This window comes from Cajanus cajan, chromosome 9 (assembly GCF_000230855.2).
Source record: "Cajanus cajan strain Asha chromosome 9, NIPB_CcT2T_4, whole genome shotgun sequence".
NCBI lineage: Eukaryota > Viridiplantae > Streptophyta > Magnoliopsida > Fabales > Fabaceae > Cajanus > Cajanus cajan.
In genome coordinates, this window is record NC_138525.1 from 467,343 (window position 1) to 493,104 (window position 25,762).

Sequence of the window (25,762 nt, forward strand, 5' to 3'; positions counted from 1 at the left end):
GATACCACTAAAGTATCCCAACTGTCTGGTAATGACCCCAAGAGTAGCAATGCTTGCATCTCATCTTCAAGCGTTAAGCCTGCTGAAATTAGTTGCATGACTAGGCCTTCGAAGTCATTCAGGTGCTCCGCTACGGCTCGTCCTTCTTGTAGTTTCAAATTCATGAGCTTTCGCATCATGAATATTTTTGATTGAGCATTCTTTGTCTCGTACATACTCTCTAGCTTCTTCCAAAGAACTTGGGGATCTGTTTCTTTGGACACTTGATTATAGAGAGTAATATCTACCCATTGACGAATGGTACTTAAAGTCTTCTTCTTTAATTTCTTCCAATCACCATCAGACATCTTTTCGGGTTTCGATCCATCGCCTTCAATTGGATCGTAAAGATCCAATAAATTAAGACGATCCTCCATCATTGACTTCCACAATGAATAATTTGTTGCCGTCAATTTCACCATGGTGCCTATATTGCTCTCCATGACTTATCTGCTTCTTGTTCTGCCTTCTCGGATCGCTTCTGCACACTTCCGCCAAATTGGTGACGCAGACCAATTTGTACTATTCACTATTCACGTAAATAGTATTATTTTTTTTTCACACAAAATACTATTTACATGAACAGTACTCTCGCCAGCTGTTTAGCAGAAACAACCGGCTCTGATACCAGTTGTTGGGAAAGAAAGCAGAAACATGTTAATAAAACCAGCCATTTAGGCGGATCCAGCCATATAGGCGGCAACAAATAAATAAAACTAGCTAGATGATGATAGACAAAGAAAGAAAAGAAAGTAGACAACACAAGAATTTTACGTGGTTCACCCTTACACTAGGGCTACATCCACGGGACCAACTCCGAAAATATTTTATTACCACCTTCCACAAATTGTGGGAATACAGAACTCTTCACTCAACAAACACTCACTCTACAAGAGGAAACTTGTGTTTTTGAGTAATTTCTGAGTTGATTTACAAGTGAAATGGGGAGGCCTATTTATAGTTGAAGCTCCAAGGACAATCTCGTAAATATCCTAAAGCTTAGGGGCAAAATCGTAATTTTCCCTTTTGATTTTTTTTCACCAGCACCGAAAGTTGTTTGGCTGGTTTTGGTGGCTGGATTCTTCTACAGTTTATACCTTCAATAACAAGGAATTCCTTCAACTATATAGATTCAAATGACTATTCATGATCGTATCTTCATTCTTTTTGTAAGATAATAAATAGACGGACAAAGTGAATAGCTTCATTTTTTTTTTTTTTTCTTCTTTTCTTTTAATAAGATCTAACTCCAGCCTTCTCAATTCTAGAAAGGAAACACATAAATACTTTCAAAGACACTTATGTTCAAGTTAGTACGTATATCAACCATATACAATAAATATGTTTAAATACAAATTTAGAAAAATTTCCAAGAGTTTCTTTATAAAAAATAAAAAAAACACACATTATTTTTAGTAAAAAAAATCAAAAATCAATGTAAATGTAAATTGTATTAAGACGCAATATATGGGATAGAAAGTTTATCTAATGATGTTGGAAGTACTTTATTTACGGTGATTGGATATACGTGAGTTATAATCATGTCATTTCAGCTCATTAACCGATAACTATGGGGTAATCCTAATAGAAAGAGAGCCCTTTTTACTATTTAATATTTTGGAACTCCTGATGTGAAGTATGTGAACAAGTGATAGGGATTTTTTGGTTTCGAACATGAGAAGTACCATGTGGTGTGGGCATTGAATAGCTTATTGGGCTTCAAATTTTTGCCTCGACCTTATAAGGGATTTGAGTGGTTAGGACCATCTTGGGTTCAATTGAGCCTAATAGTGAAACCTGAAATTAGAGTTCCCCAAGCTTGGCTTGCTGATAAAGTCAAATGTCATTGAAGGTGTCTTGATCTGAGCCACTTGTAAAGAACTATTTTTGCTATGCCAATTCAATCATTAGTTTAACCGTGTAATAATTTGAACCTCAGTTCATCCCAGCATCCTTTGTTATAACAATTTGAGATTCCTGAAGTTTTAGAGATAAATGTAAGGACACTTGGTACAATAAAGGATTTTGTAATCTCTATGTGAGATGCCTTTTCAATTAATGTGGGACAATGTCACGCGGCTATTGATATCCAACCCCTGGGTTTCATGCCTCATTATGTGCCTACTTCATCACTGTTATTGCATCTGTTAAAAACTCAAATGTCCTTTAATCATAAGTAGAGCTAGGTGACATTAAAGAACTGTCATGAGCTTGACTTGAGTGCATATTCATATAAATGACAACGTGTTCAAAATTGAACCAGACTATTTTAAGTTGCTAAACTGATAAAATAAAATAAAATCAAAGTGAAAAACATATTTTGTTGTGTGTGTAGTTTGTGTTGATATCCGGTTTCTTTTGTGAGAATTGAACTATACCACACATTATGCTTTTATTGATTTTCTTTAAAACCTCCCATTAGAAATTTCATTATCCTAACCTAAGTCATGGCTCAATTTTAATAATTAATGATAATATATAATTTCATGTGTTAGGACATATCTAATGCAAGTTCTTAAAAGATTTCTTAAAATAATTAATAACATGTTCTTGCTTAGTTCTTTTATTAGTGAAGACTCTATTCTCCATGCTAGAGTACCTGTTCTTATAGAGGATTCCCTAAGATTTGGGTTCTAAAATCTGACGTGGAAGTAACAAGCCCATAAAAGTAAAATAAGAATCCAATTAAAAAAGTAAAATAAGAACCCAAACTGGGTTCTACTTCTACCGTGAAATGGCCTTAGAGTTTTTATTATTATTATTATTTATATATGTTAAATTATAAATTTAATAGTATCCTCTTTGTTTGAGCTGCATCATAAAATTGGTTTAGATATTTAATAGTGAATAAAACGAAATAAAGTACAATGAGTTCATTATTTAGATAATTTTATGATGAAATGAAAAAAGGTTAATTTCATTCCATTCCCTTTGAATAAAAAAAATAAATAACCCTATTATGCACATTTGATTCTATTATACTGATATTTGATCCTTTATTATTGTCTGAATGGCATGCAGCTGTAAATAAGATGCAGAACATTGGAGAAGTGCGGTGTTGGGTTAAATGGTAAGAAGATATTTGATGTTTTAAAGAAGGAGTGGAGCCCAAGTTGCACCTGTAGGCTCTAGCATATATATGAAGTACTAGTTGTGCGGTGTAATAAAACATAAATGAAGAGGAAGGGTTTGATCCATATATATATATATGTGCAATTGAAAATTATTGTTAAGAATGTAATAATGGGAGAAGATGAAGATATATAGGTAAGGGAATGAGAGAGAATAATAATAAGAATTAAAAAAGGGATACAATAAGAGGAGAGGAGTATTGTAATACCTAATTAAAGTCCCAAAGTCAAATCAAGAGTGAGGGGAGGAGAGGAGGAGGAGGAGGAAGGGGGAGGGAGATTCAAGTCGAGAGAGTGAAAGGGTTTGTCCCAATGACACCGCTTGTGGCCTCCAAGAGCCTGCCCAGTGGAGAAGACCCTCTGGCATATGCTGCACTTGTGTCCATTGTTGTTCTCCTCACTGTTGGCGAAACACCCCTTCACGTTCTTGTGACTCGCGCGGTGCCCTCCCAGAGCCTGGTGGGACCCGAACACCTTGTTGCAACTGGAGCACTCGAACTGATCAGAACAAGACGCATTTGCATTTGCATTTGCATTTGCATTTGCATTTGCATTTGCATTTGCATTTGCATTTGCAAGAAGAAGCAAACATGCAGCCACCTCGTGGTCTTCCTGTGTCATGCTCATGCTCATGCTCATGCTCATGCTCATGCTCATGCTCACGCTCACCTGCTCATCACGCGGCTGCTGTTGTGCTCTCATCAGATTCAGATTCGGAGGAGGATTGATCCCTCTCCACTGCCTCTCAGGGTGGCATCGCATGTGCCCGAAGAGAGCCTTCCATGACCAGAACTTCTTCCCGCATTCCGTGCACGGACGAGGCTCACCCTCCGCCTCTGATCTCTTCCCCTTCCACGCATCATCCCCCATTCTGCTACGCTTCTTCCCCACAAATAAACAAGAAGACGAACAAGTTGCTTCTGCGTTCATATTCAACCAAAACCTTTTCCCCATCCACGCTCATTGCCTTTTGTACCCCATACGACGGTTACTTGGCGGTTTCTTCTTCTTTTCAATCTTTTTTTTTTTACCCCACGTTTTTTAATTAATTAGCCAGTAATCACTCAAATGTTAATAATTTATTATATTTAGACTTATTTATAACATTTTCAAGAGTTTTTTTTTTTTTTTTAAAGCACATTTTATATGAAAAAAAATCAACAAAAATACTTTAGATATTTTAACTCTTATCATTTTCATCTTTTTTTAAATCAAATTTACTCTTATCATTTTCATCTTTTTTTAAATCAAATTTACTCTTATCATTTTCATCTTTTTTTAAATCAAATTTTAATTTTTAAAATACCAATAATTAAAAATAACATTATATCAGAACATAAATTAATCATTTTAAATATAAAATATAATTTATATATTTAAAATATTTATTCACAATAAATTTTAATTCTATTAAACCGTCAAGATTTTCACAATCTTTCTTGTTAAATTCTTATTCGCAATATTTTAACTATATTTTTCATTATCATTTCTTTTGTCTATGGACATATTTATACAGTGTCTCAAACTGACAATTAATTACTAATCATAAAATGAGACTTTTATTAATTAAACATTACTACTATATAGAAAAATATTATTTTTATAAGTTAATTTAGATACAAAATTTGAACAATTTTTTCATGATCAATTTCGGACAAGAATTTTTTTATCCTACAAGTTATATACAGCGCAATAGTTTGAACTTAGGACTTATACTAATTCAACCTCACCACTAAATTTTATTTGGATAGGGAAGTGCGGAACCAATTTTCATCCAATCATCAAAGTTTAAAAGTAACTATTATATGATGCTTTGAAATGTAAATAAATCAAAGAAGCTTTACAATAAAATTGTATTAATTTGATTGGATTGATAATTGATTTAAGTATAATAAATAATTTTTAAAAAATCTTTCCCATAAAAAATAATTTATTAGTTAACTCTAACAAATTAATCAACAATAATTTAAGTAGTCATGGAATAGAAGAGTATATACTTAACACTATTGATGATTTTGTAGTGTTGTATTTAGAATGACTTAATTTTATAAATCAAATATTTATATGAATAGTAAGTCTAATAGTCGCTTCAATTCTACTAAATCTCACTTTTGCATTTAAACTCTCGTGGAATGGCCAAGCCCAACACTTGATCTCATCATAATTCTCTACCACAACAGGAAGGTTGTAGACTCTCCTGGCAAATGGCCAAGCCCAATAACTGATTAGTTGAGCTCAACCCACGTACAAACATTATTCAACCATGATATTAATAGTGGTGGTGATCAAATGTACGTGGCCTACCAGATTGGAGGCCTTTGCTGGTTGCTAAAGAAAAACCAAAATGAATACTTCACAGGATAGCTTTTGGTCCTAGGTGAAAATTGCTGGATTTTGTGATCCCAGTACCAGGTGCTGACGAGGCGTAATCACTCACACTGGGAGGAATTATGTGCAAAATGTTCGGCCGTGACTGAGGTTCTGGTTGAAATTAACATCAGATGTCATGCTATTCCCGATTGAAATTATTCGCCAAATATTCAATAACCTAATAAATGGAATAGGGACCAAAACGAGATTAGATCCCGGTTCCTAAAAAATTACAAGGGAGCTGTTTTGAATTCTGAAATGAGATCATACAGGGATCTCGCATGATTCTTTCTAGGAGACCTGTTGCCTTTCTCCTAAACCTAAAATCTCAAATAACTGCCCTGAGCTCTGCGGTAAGCAATGCATATTTGCGGTGCTGAGACAAGATGGGTGCCACCTGAACTGCCTTTAGTGTTGATGCTAGGTCATTATCTGTGGGTTCCTTGAGTTGATTAGCTGCATGAAGAATTGTTTGCAAGATTTGCAGGGGATCCCCATGGCTGACAACCAAAATTGCACATCTGCAAGATGCGGAAAGAATTGCATTAGCCGATAGAATATGAATTAAAAATACCAAGACATACTTTAGGAAATATGAACATCTCCATCAAGAATAATACTCCATTTTGTAACAACAGGCAGAATACAGGTTTCTTTTGACCTTAGAAAATCAATTTTCACACTTTCCAATGTTTCAATATAAATGTACGGCTGAGATTAATTTGGATACACATCCGAATTACGTTCTAACGGTTTAAACTTAATTCTATCAAAATCAATCTAAACGTTAAAAGTTTAAAACAAATGGGCACTATGTTAGATCACTATGTTCTAACGGTTCTAAATTTAAAGTGTGTTTTGGCAGCATGAAATAACTGCAGGCCGCCAATAGATTTGTTGCACATATTACTAGAAGACCTTCTACTGATATTTTAGACAGAAATTACAACCCTTCAAATTCTGATTCCATAACGGCCATTGCGCTTGTAAGTCTACAAGCAACATCCTTGACACTTTCCCCTCCTTCTGGCCCAACAAGTGGATCTTTTTCATCTATATCCCAAATCTCTGCATACTGTTGATAAAAGGAAAGAGAAAATCAATGAGTTGCAAACTACAGTTGGTTTGAGAATACTTATATGCACCAGAATCTTTAAATAGTGGTAATGAACTGAATTAGAACCTGACAAATATTCCGAACATCCAAGATTTCTATAACAAAAATGATGCAGAGAACAGATAAAAAGCCCTTCCAACAGGTGAAGAAAGTGGCATTGAGCATCACTTACTTTATCATGCGACAAAAGTTCAAATGAAGGACCAAAGTAGCGTTCTCGAAGATTTTCGATCACCTGCTTAGAGGAAAACAGATATATATGATATTGAGAGAGAAAATAAATGAAAATTGATAGAAGTGGGAACGTGGGTTCTTGCAGTTGCAGCGGCTGAATTGCTTACCTTACACTGGGGACTGTCAAAAGGAAGATCCAAGACAGCTGCAACAACTTTGGCGGTGTGGCTAGTTCTTGAGAATGGGGAATAGCAAATGCGTACATTAGCAAGCGGTATATTATTAGCCTCTAGCTCCTGTGCATGATGAACAAAGTTAAGCTTATCCCTAGGTTATAGAGAAGATGGCAAGGTTAAAGGAAATTGAAATTGGCATGGTTTTTGACATAAAAATCTAGAGTCACAGAGAATCCAGTGCATGTCGCGAAAATGAAAGGGCATCTAGCAATTGCGGATATCGGGCTTAATTAGAGAAAAATGAGAGTGGATCCATTTACCTTTTGGAATAATTTAGCAGCGAGTTGCGCCTGATCCACACCGTCGGACGCCAGTTGGTATTCAGGGCGCGTCCCATTTTCCTGCGATTCAAGTTTAATAAGCCATGCAATGCCATGAATCGATAAGATTTAAAAGGCAGATGAAAACCATGGAAGAAACGATGAGGCCTCGCTCGTTGGGAATGCTCTTGCCATGCCTCAGAACCCAGTATTTGTTCTTCGCAATCCACATTTCTTTACCTAAACCTATCCTTTTCCCCCTCTCCTGTACTTGTACTGTTAATTCTAATTATGGGAACAGCCCTTTTTAATTCGAAATTTATTGAAAAATCATAATAGAGGATGTGTCTCCAAACTTATTTCTTCCGAGTGTATTCTTAGATTATTTTATACAAATAAAAAATTAATAAATAAATAAAGGAATGAAGTAATAATTTTACACAATACTAAAAAAAACAATTATTACTATACTAAAAAGATATTGTAATACTTATTTTAAGATGAATTTTTTATTCTAATACAATACTTATTATGAAAAAATATTTAACAATTATCTCTTATGGTTTTACTATTTTCAATAAATTCAAATAAAAGGTTAAAAGAGTGTGTATTAAGTAGCATATGGAAATTGTAATAGCACCATGAGCATGAGCATGAGCATATGGTTTCCTAAAAATAAATATTCCCTTTTATTTCAGAAAAAGAAAAAATGATGGTGTGGTTTGGATTAGACATTAGAGTAAAGAAGAGGGGCATTAATGGAAATTGGAAAGAGCAGATGGTGAAGTAAAGTTGCTTACCTTTGTGAGGTGGGATCAGATCGGAGGGAGGAAGTTAGTAAAGTAAGAATGTCAGCGATGCAGGCGATGAAGCAAATAAGAAGGAGCGTGACGTATATGCCTCGACCGGGGGACGGGGCGCCGCGGGGGGTGACGCTGATACCAGGGGACGGAATTGGGCCTCTGGTGACGAACGCGGTGGAGCAGGTGATGGAGGCGATGCACGCGCCGCTTTACTTCGAGAAGTACGAGGTACACGGGGACATGAGGCGTGTTCCGGAGGAGGTGCTGGAATCGATTAGGAAGAACAAGGTGTGCCTCAAGGGTGGGCTCAGGACTCCGGTGGGTGGTGGAGTCAGCTCCCTCAACGTCCAGCTCAGAAAGGACCTCGATCTCTACGCTTCCCTCGTCAACTGCTTCAACTTGCCTGGCTTGCCCACGCGCCACCACAACGTCGACATCGTCGTCATCCGGGAGAACACCGAGGGCGAGTACGCTGGCCTCGAGCACGAGGTCGTTCCTGGCGTTGTCGAGAGCCTCAAGGCAATCTTTCTTACTTATACTTATTGCTTTTCTCTCATTTCATTTTCAATTTACTTACAACTTTGTCTTTGGATCAGGTTATGTCCAAGTTCTGCTCCCAACGTATTGCAAAATATGCCTTCGAGTATGCATACCTGAATAACAGGAAGAAAGTCACCGCCGTCCATAAAGCCAACATCATGAAACTCGCAGATGGTCTCTTTCTAGAATCTTGCCGACAGGTTGCAACCAAATATCCTGGTATCAAGTACAACGAGATTATTGTCGATAATTGCTGCATGCAACTTGTCTCCAAACCCGAGCAGTTCGATGTTATGGTTAGTGTTAACTGTTAACTGTTAAGTATAGATCATCTTCCGTTCCTCTCTCATATCTTTTTTTTTTTTTATATTTTTTTTAATCTTAGGTCACTCCTAATCTTTATGGAAATCTAGTGGCTAATACGGCAGCTGGTATTGCCGGAGGCACTGGTGTCATGCCAGGAGGTAATAATCACAATGTACTTGGAAATTGCAATGACAGATGATTGATAGATGAGTAATTAATAGTGTACTGCAGGGAACGTTGGGGCTGACCACGCGGTGTTTGAGCAAGGTGCATCGGCAGGGAATGTGGGAAATGAGAATATGGTGGAGCAGAAAAAGGCTAATCCAGTGGCTCTGCTACTCTCATCGGCCATGATGTTGAGGCATCTTCAGTTTCCTTCATTTGCTGACCGTCTTGAGACTGCTGTGAAGCGTGTCATTTCAGGGGGGAAGTACAGGACTAAAGATCTTGGTGGAGACAGCAATACACAGGAAATTGTTGATGCTGTCATTGCCAACCTCGGCTAGTAAATTCTTCTTCAATCTTTCCTGCCATTTCACTCACACTTTTTGCAATAAAACTTTGTAAATTTCTTTTCCTATTTCTCACCATTCGCCCCCCTATATTATCGGAACAACAATTCGCCTTAATTTTTGCTCGCCTTTCTCATGTAATAATGTTTCTTCAGACAGACATGCATTCTGTGACACTTGTAACTTTCATTTGCCTGCCCCTAGCTTCTTGCATTCGGGAGGCTAGGTTCGGGCTTAAACAATTTTAATTAACTTTCGTTTGATTGCGATGCGACACGTCTCTAAAGTTTCATAACTTTGATCCACCCAATGAAATAAGAGGCTGCAGCTGCAGTTCTTTTCTGTAATGTAATGTTGATTGAAACACTGCCTCTTTATTTTTTTGTCACGAAGGTTCTTGTTATTACCTTCTTGTGTGTTGTGTTGGATCATCACTTGAGATAATTAATTATGCAAGGAAGTAGAAAAGTTTAGAAAAAATTAATACCCTAAAATATCAAACACTGACATGACTTGAGCTAATTTCAATTGAGTTTACAAATTGATATGAATAGATTCAAGAAAGAACCAAGTTACCCAACTTATGTCTTGCTTTTCTCTCTCATGGGGCGTGAGAAAATTCCAGAATATGAAAAATTATATTATCTTCTTTCATCATGAAAAGTTCTGTTGTTTTATATTGGAGATTGTACGGAAGCAGTATCACTTTTCATAATTGATATCAATTGAATAAATATGATTCTTTGTCAATAGATATACAAATAAACATTTTTCATCCACGTTGAACTTTTTGGATTTTCTCACTCTCCATCCAATTATATATTCAACGGTCGTTATCTTTGATATAAAAGACGTAAATATGAAACTATTAGTTATGTAAATACCACTGTTTTTTTTTTTTTTGATAGCATGTAATTACCATTGTTGTTGCAACTAGAGTCTTAAAAATGCAACACATACCCTAGGATCTTCACTAAATATTGAAGGAAATTCAGTCAAATCCAATTTGCATTCAGTTTCTGTCATTAGATGAAGCGAAATAACTTGAGAAGATATTTATTTTCGACTTGTTATTATGCACACTTTTGTTCTACTCTTTTCCAAAAAAAAAAACTATTCAAAAATCCTTTTCCATTAACATGGGAGTATATATGATACAATTAGAAAACAAGGACGCTTAAAACGAAATAAGAACAAACAAGATTTGATAGTGAAAATTATGAAGGTCATGTGTGTATAACCAGGAGGGTCTGTTTATCTATATGACCAGATAAAGCTGCAGCCAGCAATGCGATTTGGGCTTTAAAAAAATACTAAATTGAACCACTTTCCTTTACACAAAAATGTACTTAAGAGTTGCCATATAATAACACCAATTGATAAGACTCAAATGATGAATTACATTACGAGAACCTATAAAAAAAATGCTTCTAAAATGTCCTATTCTCTAAACGGGCACAATGGAAAATCCCAAATTCTAAATTAACATCTAAATATAGTATCCGATAATGAAAATCATCTTCAAAATGTCACTTCCAGTGTTTCATCCATATATTCTCCACCTTCAGACTCATGAGACCACCTGCAAGCACGAATATCCATCAAGAATGTTAAGAGCCTCGTCACATAATATTAACCAACAGAAAAAAATTATAAATTATAAATTGTTTTCCTCAATATCTGATTAACGGGATTAAGCACGCCCTAGTTCACCAATAAATTTACAATAATATCAACAAAGTCTTACTATACTAGGTGAGGCTAGCTACAGGGAATACACAACATTCTACTCGATTAAAGACCAAATCTTCATAGATGTTATTTACCATGTGATTTCCCTTCCCAATGTCCTCCTTGCTATCCATCTCCTCCTTTTCACAAGACTAAACGTGCATTCTACTCTCCTCACCAACAGCTCCAATAACCTTCTTTGAACATGTTCAAACCACCACTTTAACTGATTTTCTATCATCTTTTTTCATAATTGGTGCTACATCAATATCTTTTCATATACAATAATTTGGTATCACGTCCTTTCTTGTATGGCCACACATTCATCTTAACATTCTGATTTATGCTAAGGACAGAAAGGTAAAAAAGTTAACACTATTATATTCATAAGTTGCGAGAAAAATAAACACCCAAAATGATTAACTGCAGCAAAAGGCAGAGACATGTTAGGAATTGTTGAAGTAGACATTGACCTCTGCAATTTGTAAATCCCTGTGAAGAAACCACCAAGGACCATTCTTTGATAGTAATCTGAAAATTTAAAAGCACAAAGGATTCAACCACAAAAGGATAAAAATAAATAAATTTAAAAGCACAGCTAGACAATGCAATAATAGAGCCACACTAATAGCATAAGCAAATCTACTGAAAGGACAGAGTGATACTGATAGATATCCATCAGTTATGTTAGTCATTAGTAAATTAGGTTAGATGGTCAAAGAAATGCAAGGATTTGACTTAAAAGAAGGGGAATGGACCTGCAACAAATTAGGCCCATTAAACGTGGGTTTCAGTTATAGGTTGTAAACCAATATCTGCCTATAAATAGGAATAATTGTAAACAGTGTATGGAGTTGATTCAGACTTTCTGAAATATACGGAATCATCTATTGCTCCCTAAGGGCTTCTCCCCAGATTCATTCATTAAAAAATTGTTCTTCTTCACTATTATGATACCAGTTCTATCAACTGGTATCAGAACAGTTGGTCAGTGCAGAATTGGCAGGTTCTTGGTGATTTTTTTTTTTATCAGAAATTCATTAAAGGTTCAATCATGGCACTCGTCCATGATAGTATGCTCAATCATGCATATTATTGCATACTTCTCATTTAAATATTATCAGATCAAATTTGTTGTTAGCCCAAGATGTATAACAAAATATTCTAATCATAGATGGATAAATAGAAGTATGAAGTTAACATAGTCATACAATGGGTAGAGTAACCTATTTTTTGTTCTAACAAGATAGAAACAACATGAAACATTTCTTCCCAATACACACAATGTTTATGTGCTATTTTACCTGACAGAACCAGCTGCTGCACGAAGAGCCATGAAGAGAGTTAAGCCCAGCCATACACCATGAAGGCCAAAACGTGAAGGTGCAAATACCAAGAATGCAGAGGAGGCTGCTCCCACAAACATCTGTGAAGCAATTATCATCAAAGTTAACATCTAGCAGGATATGTACTAGGAAAGAAACATTGTAACACATTTCGAAAAGCAAACAACTTACCATGGAGAAAGCAGCATATCGGAAATCAGAAACACCGTAATGGAGACCATCAAAAATATATGCCAGTGCATTAAATGGTTGAGAAGCACTGACAAACTAGCAACAATCACAGACAAGAGTAAATCTGAGGCAGAAGTATAGACAAACACAAACAAATACTGACAAATCAATCAGCAATAACATACATACCAACACCCCAGTTCTGACCACCTGCAAGACTTCAAAGTCCTGAGTAAAAATGGTCGATAAAGATCCAAACGATGCACCCAGAATTGCAGCCAAGCCAATACCCATTACCAGTCCAATCTGGAAAGACAAAATCAGGTTCTCAAAAAATTTCATAAAACTTCCTTTTACAAAGTTAAACGACTATAGCTTACATAAATTCTGAGAATAACTAATGAATGAAAGACATCAAAGGCTCAAAATTCAATGCATAAAAAAGAAACACTTACCTTCAATACAAAACTAGTAATTTCCTTCACAACTTTGTATTCACGTCTGGATACAGAACTTGCAATAAGGGCCTACAAATAATAACATAGCAATATAAGTAAAAAGGGATATACAAACAATAAGCAGTAATGAAGTAAGTAAATGCCAAGCTTAAAAGAAACTGACTTAAAAATGTAAAAAAGTGTCAAAGTAAAACCAACTGAAAATCTTCCCAAGTTGTTCAACAAAGCCTGTCTAATTAAGAGTAACAACTACAACAAAGTTATGTTTGTATTATTCCATTATAGTCTGGATTTTGATGACTTAACTTGCTTCATTGCAAGACAAGATAGTATTATTACTAGATGAAATGATTGAAAAATATACAAACTTTCATAATGGATGATTCAATACCTGACCAGATGCAGCCAATGCATCTGTAAGAAGGGAAACAGCCAACCATACTTGCAAACATATCTGATGTGCAGCCATAGCTACTGGACCATGACGAGCAGCCATTGATGTCCCCAATGTCATGGTTGAAAGAACAGCAAGTGTTCTACCAAGAAGGAAACCACCTGTAGCAGCCCACAGATCATCACTGAAACAGCAACATTAACCTAACAGAATAATAGGAATCTATTGTTTTTTCTTCTTGAAATTTAAAGTAGCATGTCTATTTATTCTCATTGAATTTAAAAGCTCTGGTATTATGTTCTTGAATTACAACAAAAAAAATGCGAAGAGTCGTTGCCTCTCTGAATTCTTCCCTTTGCATGATTGGTTCCAAAGATACTAAATCATCCTCAACTTCATCTATAAGATTTTCAATTACATTAGTCAGATTTCTTCTAAGCTTTGGACCTCTGAACATTCATTATTTTCACCTGGGAAATCCAATAAGTGACTGACATCCATTTTATTGCAGTAACAGAGATCAGCATTTTCTTAAGCTCACAAGTGCCTTTTCCAGAAAATTACTTAAGTTTCTTGAGGTTGCTCCATCTCCCAAACAAATTTTGCTATGTCAAAAATAACTTGTTATTATTCTTATTGAACATTTATCATTCAAGTCGAGACTAAAAGTTCGATGGCATCTGAAACATTAATCTTTTCTAAATCAGATTGTACCTACCATAATTTACCAATTTCTGATTCAGAAAAGAATCATGTTTCAGATGCCAGTGATCTTGTATTCTTAACTTGAACGACAAATATTCAATAAGAGACATGTAAGTATGGTTGAATTGTCAAGATTAAAAGATACACATTACATTTTTAAGTAGTCATATGACCACTAACTAACTTTTAATCTTAACCATTTATGTATGATTGTATAGCTTAGATTTATAATTCTGCATTCTTCATGAGAATTGTTTTTATTAATTTAAATACAAAATCAACTACTACAAATAACTTAATATCCTTTTTTTTTTGTAATTTTATTGTAAAATAATTGATTATTTTAGAAAATTCAAATGAAATATATTATTATAAAATCACTTTTCACCTAAATATTCAAATATAATTTTTAGGCATAATTGATTAAATCAATAATCAATTATATCTATAATTGAATATTGAAATAATCTCTAAAAATAATCCATTCCAAACACTCACTTGTTCTATCAATGCTATTTCCTTTAAAAATGAAAATTTACAAAACAGAAACAGGTAAAAAAAATGGAGGTGAGATCTTTTGATTGGAATTTGCCATAAAAACAGTGTTTGAGATTGCATTTAGTACCTAATTGTTATAGAGTTAATCACCTATACACTGTCAGTGTAAAGTTTTTTTACACTAGTAACCAATTATATTTTTTAATTGTGCCATGTCACTGTTAAAAGTAAATGTGTTTACAGTGACATGACACAATTAAAAGATATAATTGGTTGCCAGTGTAAAAAAACTTTACACTGGCAGTATATAAGTGATTAACTCATTATTATATTCCCTTTTTTTCTTACTTTTTTCAAGGAAGAGAAAATTATTATAGCAACACTCTTTCATCTCAGGTTTTAGCAACACAAAATAAGAAAACAGAAACCACCCAGAAAGAGACAAATCCTCACCAGATTTAATGTAACTGCCAAATTGCAGATCTCCCATCTTTGGAGGTAGTAACTCAGCTCGCTTATTCAGACACCAGATCATCAATGCGGCCCCAATATATCTGAGGTATAAAAATTCCATCCTAATTAGAGTTAAATCAAGTCAAGAAATAGAATAAGAAAATAATGCTTTTGAAAAGGACTTACTGAGAGAGAACTGTGGAAATGGCTGCACCAGTTACACCCAACCGAAAGTAATACATAAGTAAGGGAAATAAAAAGACAGCTGAAAAGTTACCAATGCCTGCATTTTCTTAGAGGGATTAGCACAAACATACATACTTACAATATAATGACAAAATTTAAGTTTTAATCTATCTTAGAAGAAAATAAAACAACAAGAACACTTCAGATATAAAAATCTAAAATTATTTTTCAAGATACTCTTCAGCAAAACATGCTATGATAATTTTGTAAATTCCTTAGAGTTGTATGTACTCGTGATAAATGCTGGATAGGGGAAAAATTATCATAAAAAAATCCGAAGGAGCAAAGTCCAGCTTCAAAGTTGTACGCATAATTTTCTGTTTACATCATTGGGTGAACTTAATGCATTAATTTAAGTAGCTCTATGATCAGTATAAGCATGTTCCAAACACAATTAATCAGAATGGTATTGCCATCTTATCATCTCGAGCTTCCTACCATTTACTAACAATTCACAGTTAGCTTCCAACTTTCCCAATAGATTATTATTAACGTCTTGTATAGAAAGGCTTTTTTGTATGCAATCCTTAAAACCATAACCTAAGCACTGGCAATAGGAAACAGTGGGTAGTATGGCTGCAACACCGAGTATATTTTTCAGTGGCTTTTGTGAGCTCATGAGAAAATTCAAGTTATTCAATTTCTCAAGAATCATGACCATAAGAAAGGCCTTCAAAAGGCTAAGACAAAGTCAATTTTTGAAGTGGAACAGATTATTACCGAAGCAAGGATTGGATGCAATGATGGGAAATTTATTTTTCAGTGATTTATGCGAGTTAGTTAATAATAATAATAATAATAATAATAATGTATTCACGAATTGTTGTATAGCATGATCCTTCAAAAGGATAAGAAAATGTTGAACTTTGGAGCTGATAATGGCAACGGAAGGTATTAGAGTACATGCAAACAATATTAACAAAGAAACACACGCTAATCCAAACACTTGCCTAAACATATAACAGGAGTTTTGGTATCCTTAAAACCACGGAAAATGCCTTGAAGAGCCAAAGAAAGTACGACTGCAGGAGCGCCAACAGCTCTTAAAGATAGAAAATGCTGTGCCGGAACACGTGTTGGATTTTGCTGTTGAAAAGAAGATTACAAATCACATATTTAAAACAGGATTGAAGAGAAAGGTTATATAGAGTTGTAATCAGTATTAGCAACAAAAAGTATCCCACATTTAACTAGGTATAATAAATAAACGCATAAGGTGAAAACATACTGCTGATACACCAATTAAATGTAGAAATGCTCCAGATCCCAGGGACATAGCTAAAGCCTCAAAAATGCCAAGGCCCAGTGCCAATAGCAAAGCAGTGGAGACAGAGGATAGTTGCTTTCTCTGAGAAACTCTTTTGAAAGGTTTACCATTGCCACTATTTTGAAGACCAGCTTCATCTGCAGCGGAAGTGAATAATGGCATTAGATAAGGATGAGAATGCAGCGAGGGAGCTGAATGAAAAAGGTGGACACCTGAAGCAGAATCTTGAGTAGAAGCCTTAGCTAAGTCCTCGGCAACAAAGGAAGTAGCAACACTTAGAAGGGGAATATTAAAGAGCTTAGAAATGATGTTAAAGATGGACATGGAAACACCCGCAGAAGCCAATTCCACAGTGCCTATGAATGAATAATAGATAACAGGAAATGAATTGAAGTAGAAATGATAGAATAGTGGAGAGCGATAGGATTAGGTTTAGGAAAGGTGCAAACCGAGTCGACCAATGTAAGCGGTTTCCATCAACTGAGCCAAGGGATCAATTGCCTGACTGGCAACGGCGGGCAAAGACAGCAATAGAAGCTCTCGCTTGATATCCACATTCTGAGGTTTTTGATTTTGATGGGGTGGCAATTGACTGAAAGAATTGAAGATATTATTAGTGTTCGTGCGCGTAACAAAAGAAGAAGTGAAAATAGGTCTTACTCAGCGGGATTGGGCTGAAGCTGATCATCCTCGTCTGAATTAGTGAGAAGAGCGTGTTGTTGGTCCTGAGAAGTGAAGTGGATGGGACGAAGGGAAGAGGGCTTAGAGCGAAGAAGCGTTTTGAACGGCGCGGAGAGGCGATGGCGCAGGAAGTGCGGGCCGTAACCATATCTAATATGGTTGTGTGTGCATTGGAAAGGTCTTCTGGCAAAGCCGTGATGACATTGAGACACGGAACGAGAGGTGGTCAAATGGGTAACCTCCATCATCGCCTGTTGCTGTTGGTTGGGAGCAAGAGCAACACAAACAAAGTTCACTCCATCGTCACCTTCGCCAACCGTCACAACGAAACCAAAACAACATCATCCAAATATCAATTAATGATTAATTATTACTAATTATTTTAAATTTATAAAACTATGGGCCAGGTTGCAGCCCACAGACAACACAACAACTAACCTTTTCCTCTCAAACCTTCTCCACTCTACTGACCGCTACGCTCACATTCTCTCTCTTTAACCGTTTCTATATTCTTGCCACATCTTATAAATTTGAACAGCTCCACTAAGTTTTAATTTTATAAAAAACGGGAGAATTTATCAAGTAAGAGAACCCCAACATATATTCTTTTATGGAAAATATTTTTAAGAGTTATTTTTTTATAGGGATATTTTTAGAGATTTTTATTTTTTTTATTTATTTTTATTTTTAATTATTATATTTATTTATGAATTAAATTTTAATATTTTGAAATGAACTATCAATAATTAAAAATATTTTTTATAATATAAATTATTTATTTAAAATTTAAAATATAATTTATATTTTTTTAATTGAAGGGGATAATACTTTAACAAAAATCAATTAAACTCGTGAGAAAAAGAAACAAAAATTATATCATCGTTAACGTTAACAAGCAAAATACAGAAAGGCAAAACAACATAAAAAAAAATTATCAAACTATCACTTAAAGATAATCCAAAACTAGCTAACTTATCAACAACTTGATTTGCTCCCCAAAAGACATGAAACCAACTCAGATTGTCCCCTACATAGGTGATAAGACCCACAACCTTGTTGAAGAAAAGCTATTACATTTAAAGAGTTCGTCTCCACCAAAACCCTCCTGTATGCTCTATTCCAAGAGTCACCCTAATATATATGACCCACAATTATGCTTGAATCACATAGTAGAAGCCAATATTGGCAGCAAAGGCAAACAAAACCACACCTCTATTATGACACCTTAAATTTAGATTTACACATGATCACTATTTAAAGTTGATTTGATTTTTTTTCTCACATGATTGTTTTATTTTCTTTAATGAATCATGTAAAGTTGAGAAAATATGAGCTCTAATTTTAAATGATTTTTTAAAAGAAGAACATGTTAGGAAAAATTACGCTGATCTTTCCCGTAACTTCAGATTTGAGAATGGAGCAAAAATAATTGTGGACTAATAGCACACACAAAATTGATAACGGAGTTCGGCCAACTCTGCCTACGTCTCCGGGCTGCTGCAGATATTTTACTGAAAAAGGGAAATATAAATAGTGTTTACAGAACACTCACAATCTCTCAAAATACTTACAACCACTCACAACCCATGACCCAACTATACCCAGAAAATTAAGAATCACTCTCTCTCTCAATTTTCCTACAAGTGTTTATGCTTTCGTTGGATGCATAAAATGAACGGAGTGGCTTGCTATTTATAAGGAACGATTGCAGTGTGAACGCTCCATCAAATTGTGAATTCGGTGGCCTCCAATTTGGAATTCGGTTTCCAAATTCAATTTGATTACTGTGCCTCCAATTTTGATTTCGGTGGCCTGCCAAATTTGATTTCATTGGCAGCCACCTTCTTTGACTTTTCAACAATCTCCCACTTGAAGACTGATTTCAATCTGTCTTCACACTTTAATCAATGCAGCAACCTTCCCTGGTCTGTTACTCTAGCAGGCCAACTGAAGTTGAGCACAACTTCAGTTTGTCAATGGTCACCACCTTTGTCAACATGTCTGCTGGGTTCCTGCTTCCTAAGATCTTCTTCAATGTTAACACCTCATCCTCTAGCAGAGATCTGATAAAGTGATAACGGATATCGATGTGTTTTGTCCTAGAATGAAATGCTGAATTCTTTGCCAGATGTATTGCACTCTGACTATCACTATGCAAAACACTCTTCTCTTGGATGAATCCCAGCTCTGTTAACAAACCCTGAAGCCATATCAATTCTTTACTGGCTTCTGTCACTGCTACGTACTCAGCTTCTGTAGTGGATAAAGCGACAATTTTCTGTACCTGCGACATCCAACTGACAGCTGTAGTACCAACAGTAAAAATGTAACCGGTGGTACTTCTTCGGTGATCGACTTCACCTCCATAGTCTGCATCTACATATCCTTGCACCTTTATTTTGCCTTTACCAAAGTGCAAACATCTTTCTGTGGTGCCTCGTAGATACCTCAAAATCCATTTAACTGCTTCCCAATGAGCTTTTCCTGGATTCGACATAAACCTGCTAACAACTCCCACTGCATGGCCAATATCTGGCCTTGTACAGACCATTGCGTACATCAAACTTCCAATGGCTGAAGCATATGGAACTTTAGCCATAAAATATCTTTCTTCCTCCGTCTGAGGAGACTGATCCTTGGATAGGCGAAAATGACTAGCCAAAGGTGTACTAACTGGCTTGGCGTCGCCCATGTTAAATCTTTGCAAAACACGGTTGATGTACTCTGCTTGAGATAACTGCAAAATCCCTCTTTGCTTATCTCTCGTGATTTGCATTCCAAGAATCTTCTTTGCAGGACCTAAGTCCTTCATGTCAAATTCTCTTGACAATCGCTGCTTCAAGCTTCTTATCTCATCCATATCTAAACCAGCTACTAACATATCATCAACATAAAGTAGCAGAATGATATAACTGGACTTATATCTCTTGAAGTAGCAACAGTGGTCAGCATTGCACTTATGGAAGTCTTCTTTGTGCATGAAGCCATCAAACTTCTTGTACCACTGTCTTGGAGCTTGTTTCAGACCATACAAGCTCTTCTTCAACCTGCACACCATATTCTCTTTTCCTTTCTCTGAGAAGCCTTCTGGTTGGTGCATGTATATCTCCTCATCTAGATCTCCATGAAGAAATGCAGTCTTCACATCTAACTGCTCTAGGTAGAGCTCTTCACTAGCAACAATGCTCAACACTGTTCTGATTGTATTGAGCTTCACAACTGGAGAATAAATCTCTGTATAGTCAACTCCTTCCTTTTGCTGGAATCCTTTGACTACTAATCGAGCTTTGTATCTTTTGGAGCCATCATGCTCCTCTTTTACTCGATACACCCATTTGTTGTGAAGTGCTTTCTTATCTCTGGGTAACTCAACTAGTTCCCACGTCTGATTTGAGATCAAAGACTTCATTTCGTCCTTCATGGCATGCTCCCACTTGCTGGCATCTGTGGCCTGACATGCTTCATCATAATCTTCAGGCTCACCTCCATCAGTCAGCAACATATAGTTCATGTATCTCCTGTTAGGTACATGAGGCCGGGATGATCTCCTCACAGGAGCTGAAGTTGAAGGCTCTGGTGTGTCTGACTGTTGTTCACAACTTTGCTCTGTTGATTCCTCTGGTTGAGGAGTTTCAACTATAGGACTTTCTGGGACATCATCCACCTCTGCATACACTGGCCTACTCTTTTCTGAGTTACTGGCATCAGTACTATGTCTGTCCTTGTACATCACTCTCTCATTGAAGATTACATCTCTGCTGCGGATCATCTTTTTGTTTTCATCATCCCATAGGCGATAGCCAAACTCATCTTCACCATAACCGATGAGAGTGCACTTCTTCGATTTTGGATCAAGCTTATTTCTGCCTTGATCACTGATATGCACATATGCTACGCAACCGAAAACTCTAAGATGTGTGAGTTTTACCTCCTTTCCGCTCCATACCTCTTCTGGTATTCTATACTCCAATGGTACCGATGGACCTCGGTTGATCAAGTATGCTGCTGTGTTGACTGCTTCTGCCCAAAACTGTTTTGGTAAGCCTGACTGCATACGCAAGCTTCTGGCTCTCTCAGTCAATGTTCGGTTCATCCGCTCAGCTACACCATTGTGTTGCGGTGTACCAGGCACAGTTCTCTCCATTCTAATTCCGTGCTCATAGCAGAACTTCTTGAATCTGGTGTCTTCATATTCACCACCATTGTCGGTTCTAAGCTTTTTAATCTTCAATCCTGTCTCATTTTCAACCATGGCTTTCCATATCTTGAAAGCCTCAAATACATCTGACTTATGTTTTAGAAAGTATACCCATACTTTCCGAGAGTGATCATCAATAAAAGTCACGAAGTATTGCTTCCCACTGATGGATGAGACAGTCGTTGGACCCCACACATCGGAGTGAACAAGCTCGAGTTTCTCCTTCTTTGGGGTTCTTCCACTTGTCTGAAAGCTGACTCTTTTCTGCTTTCCAAGTATACAGTCTTCACACATGTCAATTTCCACTGACTGAAGACCTGGTAATTTTCCTTTAGAGTGCATGATCTTCATCCCTTTCTCACTCATATGGCCAAGTCTTTGGTGCCATAAATTGGGATTGTCATTTGCTGCAACTGCAATTAAATGACACGCTCCTGCTGTTTTGTAAAGAGTACCGCTCTTTTTACCACGAGCAATCGTCATTGCACCCTTGGAAATCTTCCAATCATCACCATGGAAGGTCGTTGTGTAGCCTTCACTGGCCAACTGGCCTACTGAGATTAAGTTCTTCGTTAGGTCGGGAATATGTCTGACATTCTTCAATTCCCATACAGACCCTTTTAGCTTAATCTTCACTACACCTTTTCCAACAATCTCACAAGATTGTTCATTACCAAGGTAGACTTTACCAAGGTTTCCGGGAACATAATTCTCGAAGAATTCTCTCTGCGAAGTAGCGTGGAAAGATGCTCCAGAGTCTAACACCCAAGACTCCTCCTTGCTCTCCAAAGAGCATATTAATGCATCATCTCTTCCTGAGGTAGAAGCAATATTTGCCTCTGCTTTCGCCTCCTGATTCTTCGGTGCATTCTTGCACTGATTTTTGTAGTGCCCGGTCTGCCCACAGTTCCAACACTTGATAGTTTTTGAGTTGTTAGAACTACGATGATTTCTGGATTTGGACCTGTTATCCCTTGATTTTCCACGTCCATTTCCTCTGGTTGGAGCCCTCCCTCTTGACTCTGTATGTAATACTGAAGAGGTTGAGGATTCACCCGACTCTCTCCGTCGGATCTCTTCACTGAGAACCAGATCACGAACATCATCTGATTTCAACTTATTGCTTCCCGATGAGCTACTCACAGCTGTGACAGTAGCATTCCAACTTTCTGGTAGAGAAGACAAAAGTATCAATGCTCGTACTTCATCGTCAAATTCAATTCCAACTGAACTCAACTGGGTTGTGACTGTACTGAGTTCATTTAAATGTTGTGCTACTGATGCGCCTTCCGCCATTCGCAAGTTAAACAACCGCCTCATCAAGTGAACTTTGTTTGAGGCTGACGGCTTTTCATACATACTGGAAAGAGCCGTCATAAGACCCACCGTGGTCTTTTCCTTTGCAATGTTGAAAGCAACATTACGAGATAATGTCAAGCGGATAACTCCAAGGGCTTGTCTATCAAGAAGGAACCATTCATCATCCTTCATGCCCTCTGGTTTCTTTCCTTCGAGAGGTTGATGTAGCTTTTTCTGGTACAGGTAATCTTCGATCTGCATCTTCCAAAAGCTAAAGTCCGCACCATCGAACTTTTCAATTTTCACCTTTCCTTCATCTGCCGCCATTGCTCCCACTCAAATCTGACTTCTCGGATCGCTTCTGCCAACAAATTGGTAACGCTGACCAATTTACACTATTCACTATTCACGTGAATAGTAAAATACTATTCATATGAATAGTAACCTCGCCAGAGTTTAGCAGAAACAACCGGCTTTGATACCAGTTGTTAGGAAAAATTACGCTGATCTTTCCCGTAACTTCAGATTTGAGAATGGAGCAAAAATAATTGTGGACTAATAGCACACACAAAATTGATAACGGAGTTCGGCCAACTCTGCCTACGTCTCCGGGCTGCTGCAGATATTTTACTGAAAAAGGGAAATATAAAAAGTGTTTACAGAACACTCACAATCTCTCAAAATACTTACAACCACTCACAACCCATGACCCAACTATACCCAGAAAATTAAGAATCACTCTCTCTCTCAATTTTCCTACAAGTGTTTATGCTTTCGTTGGATGCATAAAATGAACGGAGTGGCTTGCTATTTATAAGGAACGATTGCAGTGTGAACGCTCCATCAAATTGTGAATTCGGTGGCCTCCAATTTGGAATTCGGTTTCCAAATTCAATTTGATTACTGTGCCTCCAATTTTGATTTCGGTGGCCTGCCAAATTTGATTTCATTGGCAGCCACCTTCTTTGACTTTTCAACAGAACATTAGTTAGTTCTAATGTTAACATCAGATAGTAAATGAAATGTTCCTTTTTAAAATTTTAAAACTGTAAACATAGTAACATCTCATTTTCAAGCATGTATTTAAAAAGAGATTAAGACAAAATAAATGATATATTTTTTTATTAAAACACCTATACATATTCATAAAATAAGGAGTATAATAACATAATTATTTTTTCTAAGCTGAGTGATATATAAGTATAACGAAAAAAATATAGTAAAAAGAAATATGGTTACATATACATATGCTAAAAGTTCTTAAGCCTAGATCTACCTAAATCAAATACATAGAAGAAAATGGTCCTAAACTTAGAGCAGTCATCGCTAAACCAATTCCTGCATGTAAAACTAAACCTCTAAATAAAATAAATAAATATAAAAATAACAAAGGTGAAGAAGAAATATTTATACAATCTTCATTGATATTAACATTTGATCTTGAAAATAAAATGTAAAGATAAGTCTCCTCGTTTCGTTAAACAACAGATGACTATAATCAAAGTCCGACACACAAGCTAACAATCTAGTTGATTCACTCTTGATTCCCACTCGTTTTTCGTTACAAAACCTCTTAATTTTTTTACTAGCCAGTGGCCGAACTCTATATGAACTCAGTGGTCTTACACAAGTTTAGATTATATGATTGTTGGGAGTACACCCCTAACTATGGTACAATGGTGGACTCACCAATTGATGATTCTTCATACTCAATCGAAGTTACTAAGTCGACTATGTGAAAACTATTGCCACAACCCAACACCAATACCCCAAGGACAATCACGTTATATGCAACAATCTCTCCAAGTACCAATTGTGGTCATCCGTTCTTTGAGGACTAACTCCTTAACACACTCCTCACTGAAAGTTCATAATTTTAGCCACTGTGGGGTTCTGCTACACATGGTACTAGATAAATTGACGATCCCAACTCAAGTCTCACCCCGACTATAACACATTACTCTTTGTTAGGTGAGAACCTTGTCCTCCATATCACCAATTGACCCTTCCTCACAAACTTTGTTAGCTTTCTAGCACAACATCCCATGTGACTCTCTTCATCTCTTCCTCCTTGTAGTCCATCATGTATCAAGCTCACACGTATACTTACCTCACGCACACTAACCACAACACAATAAATACTCATCCATCGTAGAGACTCATGATTGAGTTCTAGAACCACTTACATGACCAATATTGTCATGGCACACTACATTCTAAGTTGAATCTCAACACCTACAGTCACAAACAAGATCTAGTGCCCAAGGATACACTCCTCCCGATCTCCAATAAAACAGCTAGCACATGGAACAATAATAATTGATCGAGATCCTCATCTCAATGATTTTGACCAATAATACATTATTAAGAACCACAATATTCAATCATGAGTTAAACACAATTACAATGCATAAGACACAATATTCATTCTACTATATTATAGGATAGAAAACATGCTTCCAAGAAAATTAGTAACACCTTTTTAATACTAAATTTTTTTACATAGAGATATAGTTGATTATAATAGCTTTCTAGAATGGTATCTCATTGATTAAAAAAAATGTATAACATTTTATAGAATTTCTGGAAGTCAGCACGATAAAACTGAATCCAAATTTGACATAGTTCAAAGATTTGCAATTTTTTCCCTCTTCCCAAACTCAATATGTATGATACTTTTTACACTTTAAAGTCAATACATTTATCTTTCCAGAAAGGTAAAGTTAATGCATAAATTAATTTTCTAAATTTCCTAGCAATTTTTTTCTTCTTAGGCTAACTTCCAGCAACAATAAAGCACTTTTAGAATTCTAGTTCCAAAAGACCT

The 25,762-nt window shown here is 36.2% G+C and overlaps 4 protein-coding genes across 10 annotated transcripts; 1 reads left to right on the forward strand and 3 right to left on the reverse strand.

Moving 5' to 3' along the window:
- Window positions 1–3,241: 3,241 nt before the first annotated feature.
- Window positions 3,242–5,202, reverse strand: LOC109819273 (zinc finger protein ZAT3). Its single transcript, XM_020384947.3, has one exon. The coding sequence runs from the start codon at window positions 4,122–4,124 to the stop codon at window positions 3,384–3,386; it is 741 nt and encodes a 246-aa protein (XP_020240536.3). The 5' UTR covers window positions 4,125–5,202; the 3' UTR covers window positions 3,242–3,383.
- Window positions 5,203–5,655: 453 nt separating this feature from the next.
- Window positions 5,656–7,633, reverse strand: LOC109819283 (Phosphoglycerate mutase family protein). Its single transcript, XM_020384967.3, has 6 exons — window positions 7,476–7,633; window positions 7,328–7,408; window positions 6,999–7,127; window positions 6,830–6,892; window positions 6,491–6,615; window positions 5,656–6,061 (listed from the first exon to the last, which is right to left on the reverse strand). The coding sequence occupies exons 1-6, from the start codon at window positions 7,557–7,559 to the stop codon at window positions 5,869–5,871; spliced, it is 675 nt and encodes a 224-aa protein (XP_020240556.1). The 5' UTR covers window positions 7,560–7,633; the 3' UTR covers window positions 5,656–5,868.
- Window positions 7,634–8,048: 415 nt separating this feature from the next.
- On the forward strand, window positions 8,049–9,757 carry LOC109819281 (isocitrate dehydrogenase [NAD] regulatory subunit 1, mitochondrial). 2 transcript variants are annotated; one of them, XM_020384964.3, is made up of 4 exons: window positions 8,049–8,649; window positions 8,727–8,966; window positions 9,056–9,134; window positions 9,198–9,366. In XM_020384964.3, exons 1-4 carry the CDS (start codon window positions 8,176–8,178, stop codon window positions 9,221–9,223), a joined length of 819 nt encoding a protein of 272 aa, XP_020240553.1. In that variant the 5' UTR covers window positions 8,049–8,175; the 3' UTR covers window positions 9,224–9,366. The 2 variants fall into 2 exon arrangements, with proteins under 2 accessions (XP_020240553.1, XP_020240552.1); XM_020384963.3 differs by having other exon boundaries at window positions 8,061–8,649; window positions 9,208–9,757.
- Window positions 9,758–10,782: 1,025 nt separating this feature from the next.
- LOC109819279 (MATE efflux family protein) lies at window positions 10,783–18,032 on the reverse strand. Of its 6 annotated transcripts, none has more exons than XR_002241514.3 (16): window positions 17,877–18,032; window positions 17,418–17,745; window positions 17,207–17,349; window positions 16,970–17,113; window positions 16,719–16,894; window positions 16,441–16,576; window positions 15,431–15,527; window positions 15,245–15,345; window positions 13,586–13,749; window positions 13,192–13,263; window positions 12,926–13,042; window positions 12,737–12,832; window positions 12,524–12,645; window positions 11,693–11,750; window positions 11,315–11,555; window positions 10,783–11,070 (listed from the first exon to the last, which is right to left on the reverse strand). XR_002241514.3 is itself a non-coding variant. In XM_083063496.1 (15 exons), the coding sequence occupies exons 2-15, from the start codon at window positions 17,684–17,686 to the stop codon at window positions 11,059–11,061; spliced, it is 1,707 nt and encodes a 568-aa protein (XP_082919622.1). In that variant the 5' UTR covers window positions 17,687–17,745; window positions 17,877–18,032; the 3' UTR covers window positions 10,783–11,058. The 6 variants fall into 6 exon arrangements, 2 of the variants coding, with proteins under 2 accessions (XP_082919622.1, XP_029124875.1); XR_014429568.1 differs by having other exon boundaries at window positions 11,315–11,565; XR_014429566.1 differs by having other exon boundaries at window positions 11,663–11,750.
- Between the last annotated feature and the right edge of the window lie 7,730 nt (window positions 18,033–25,762).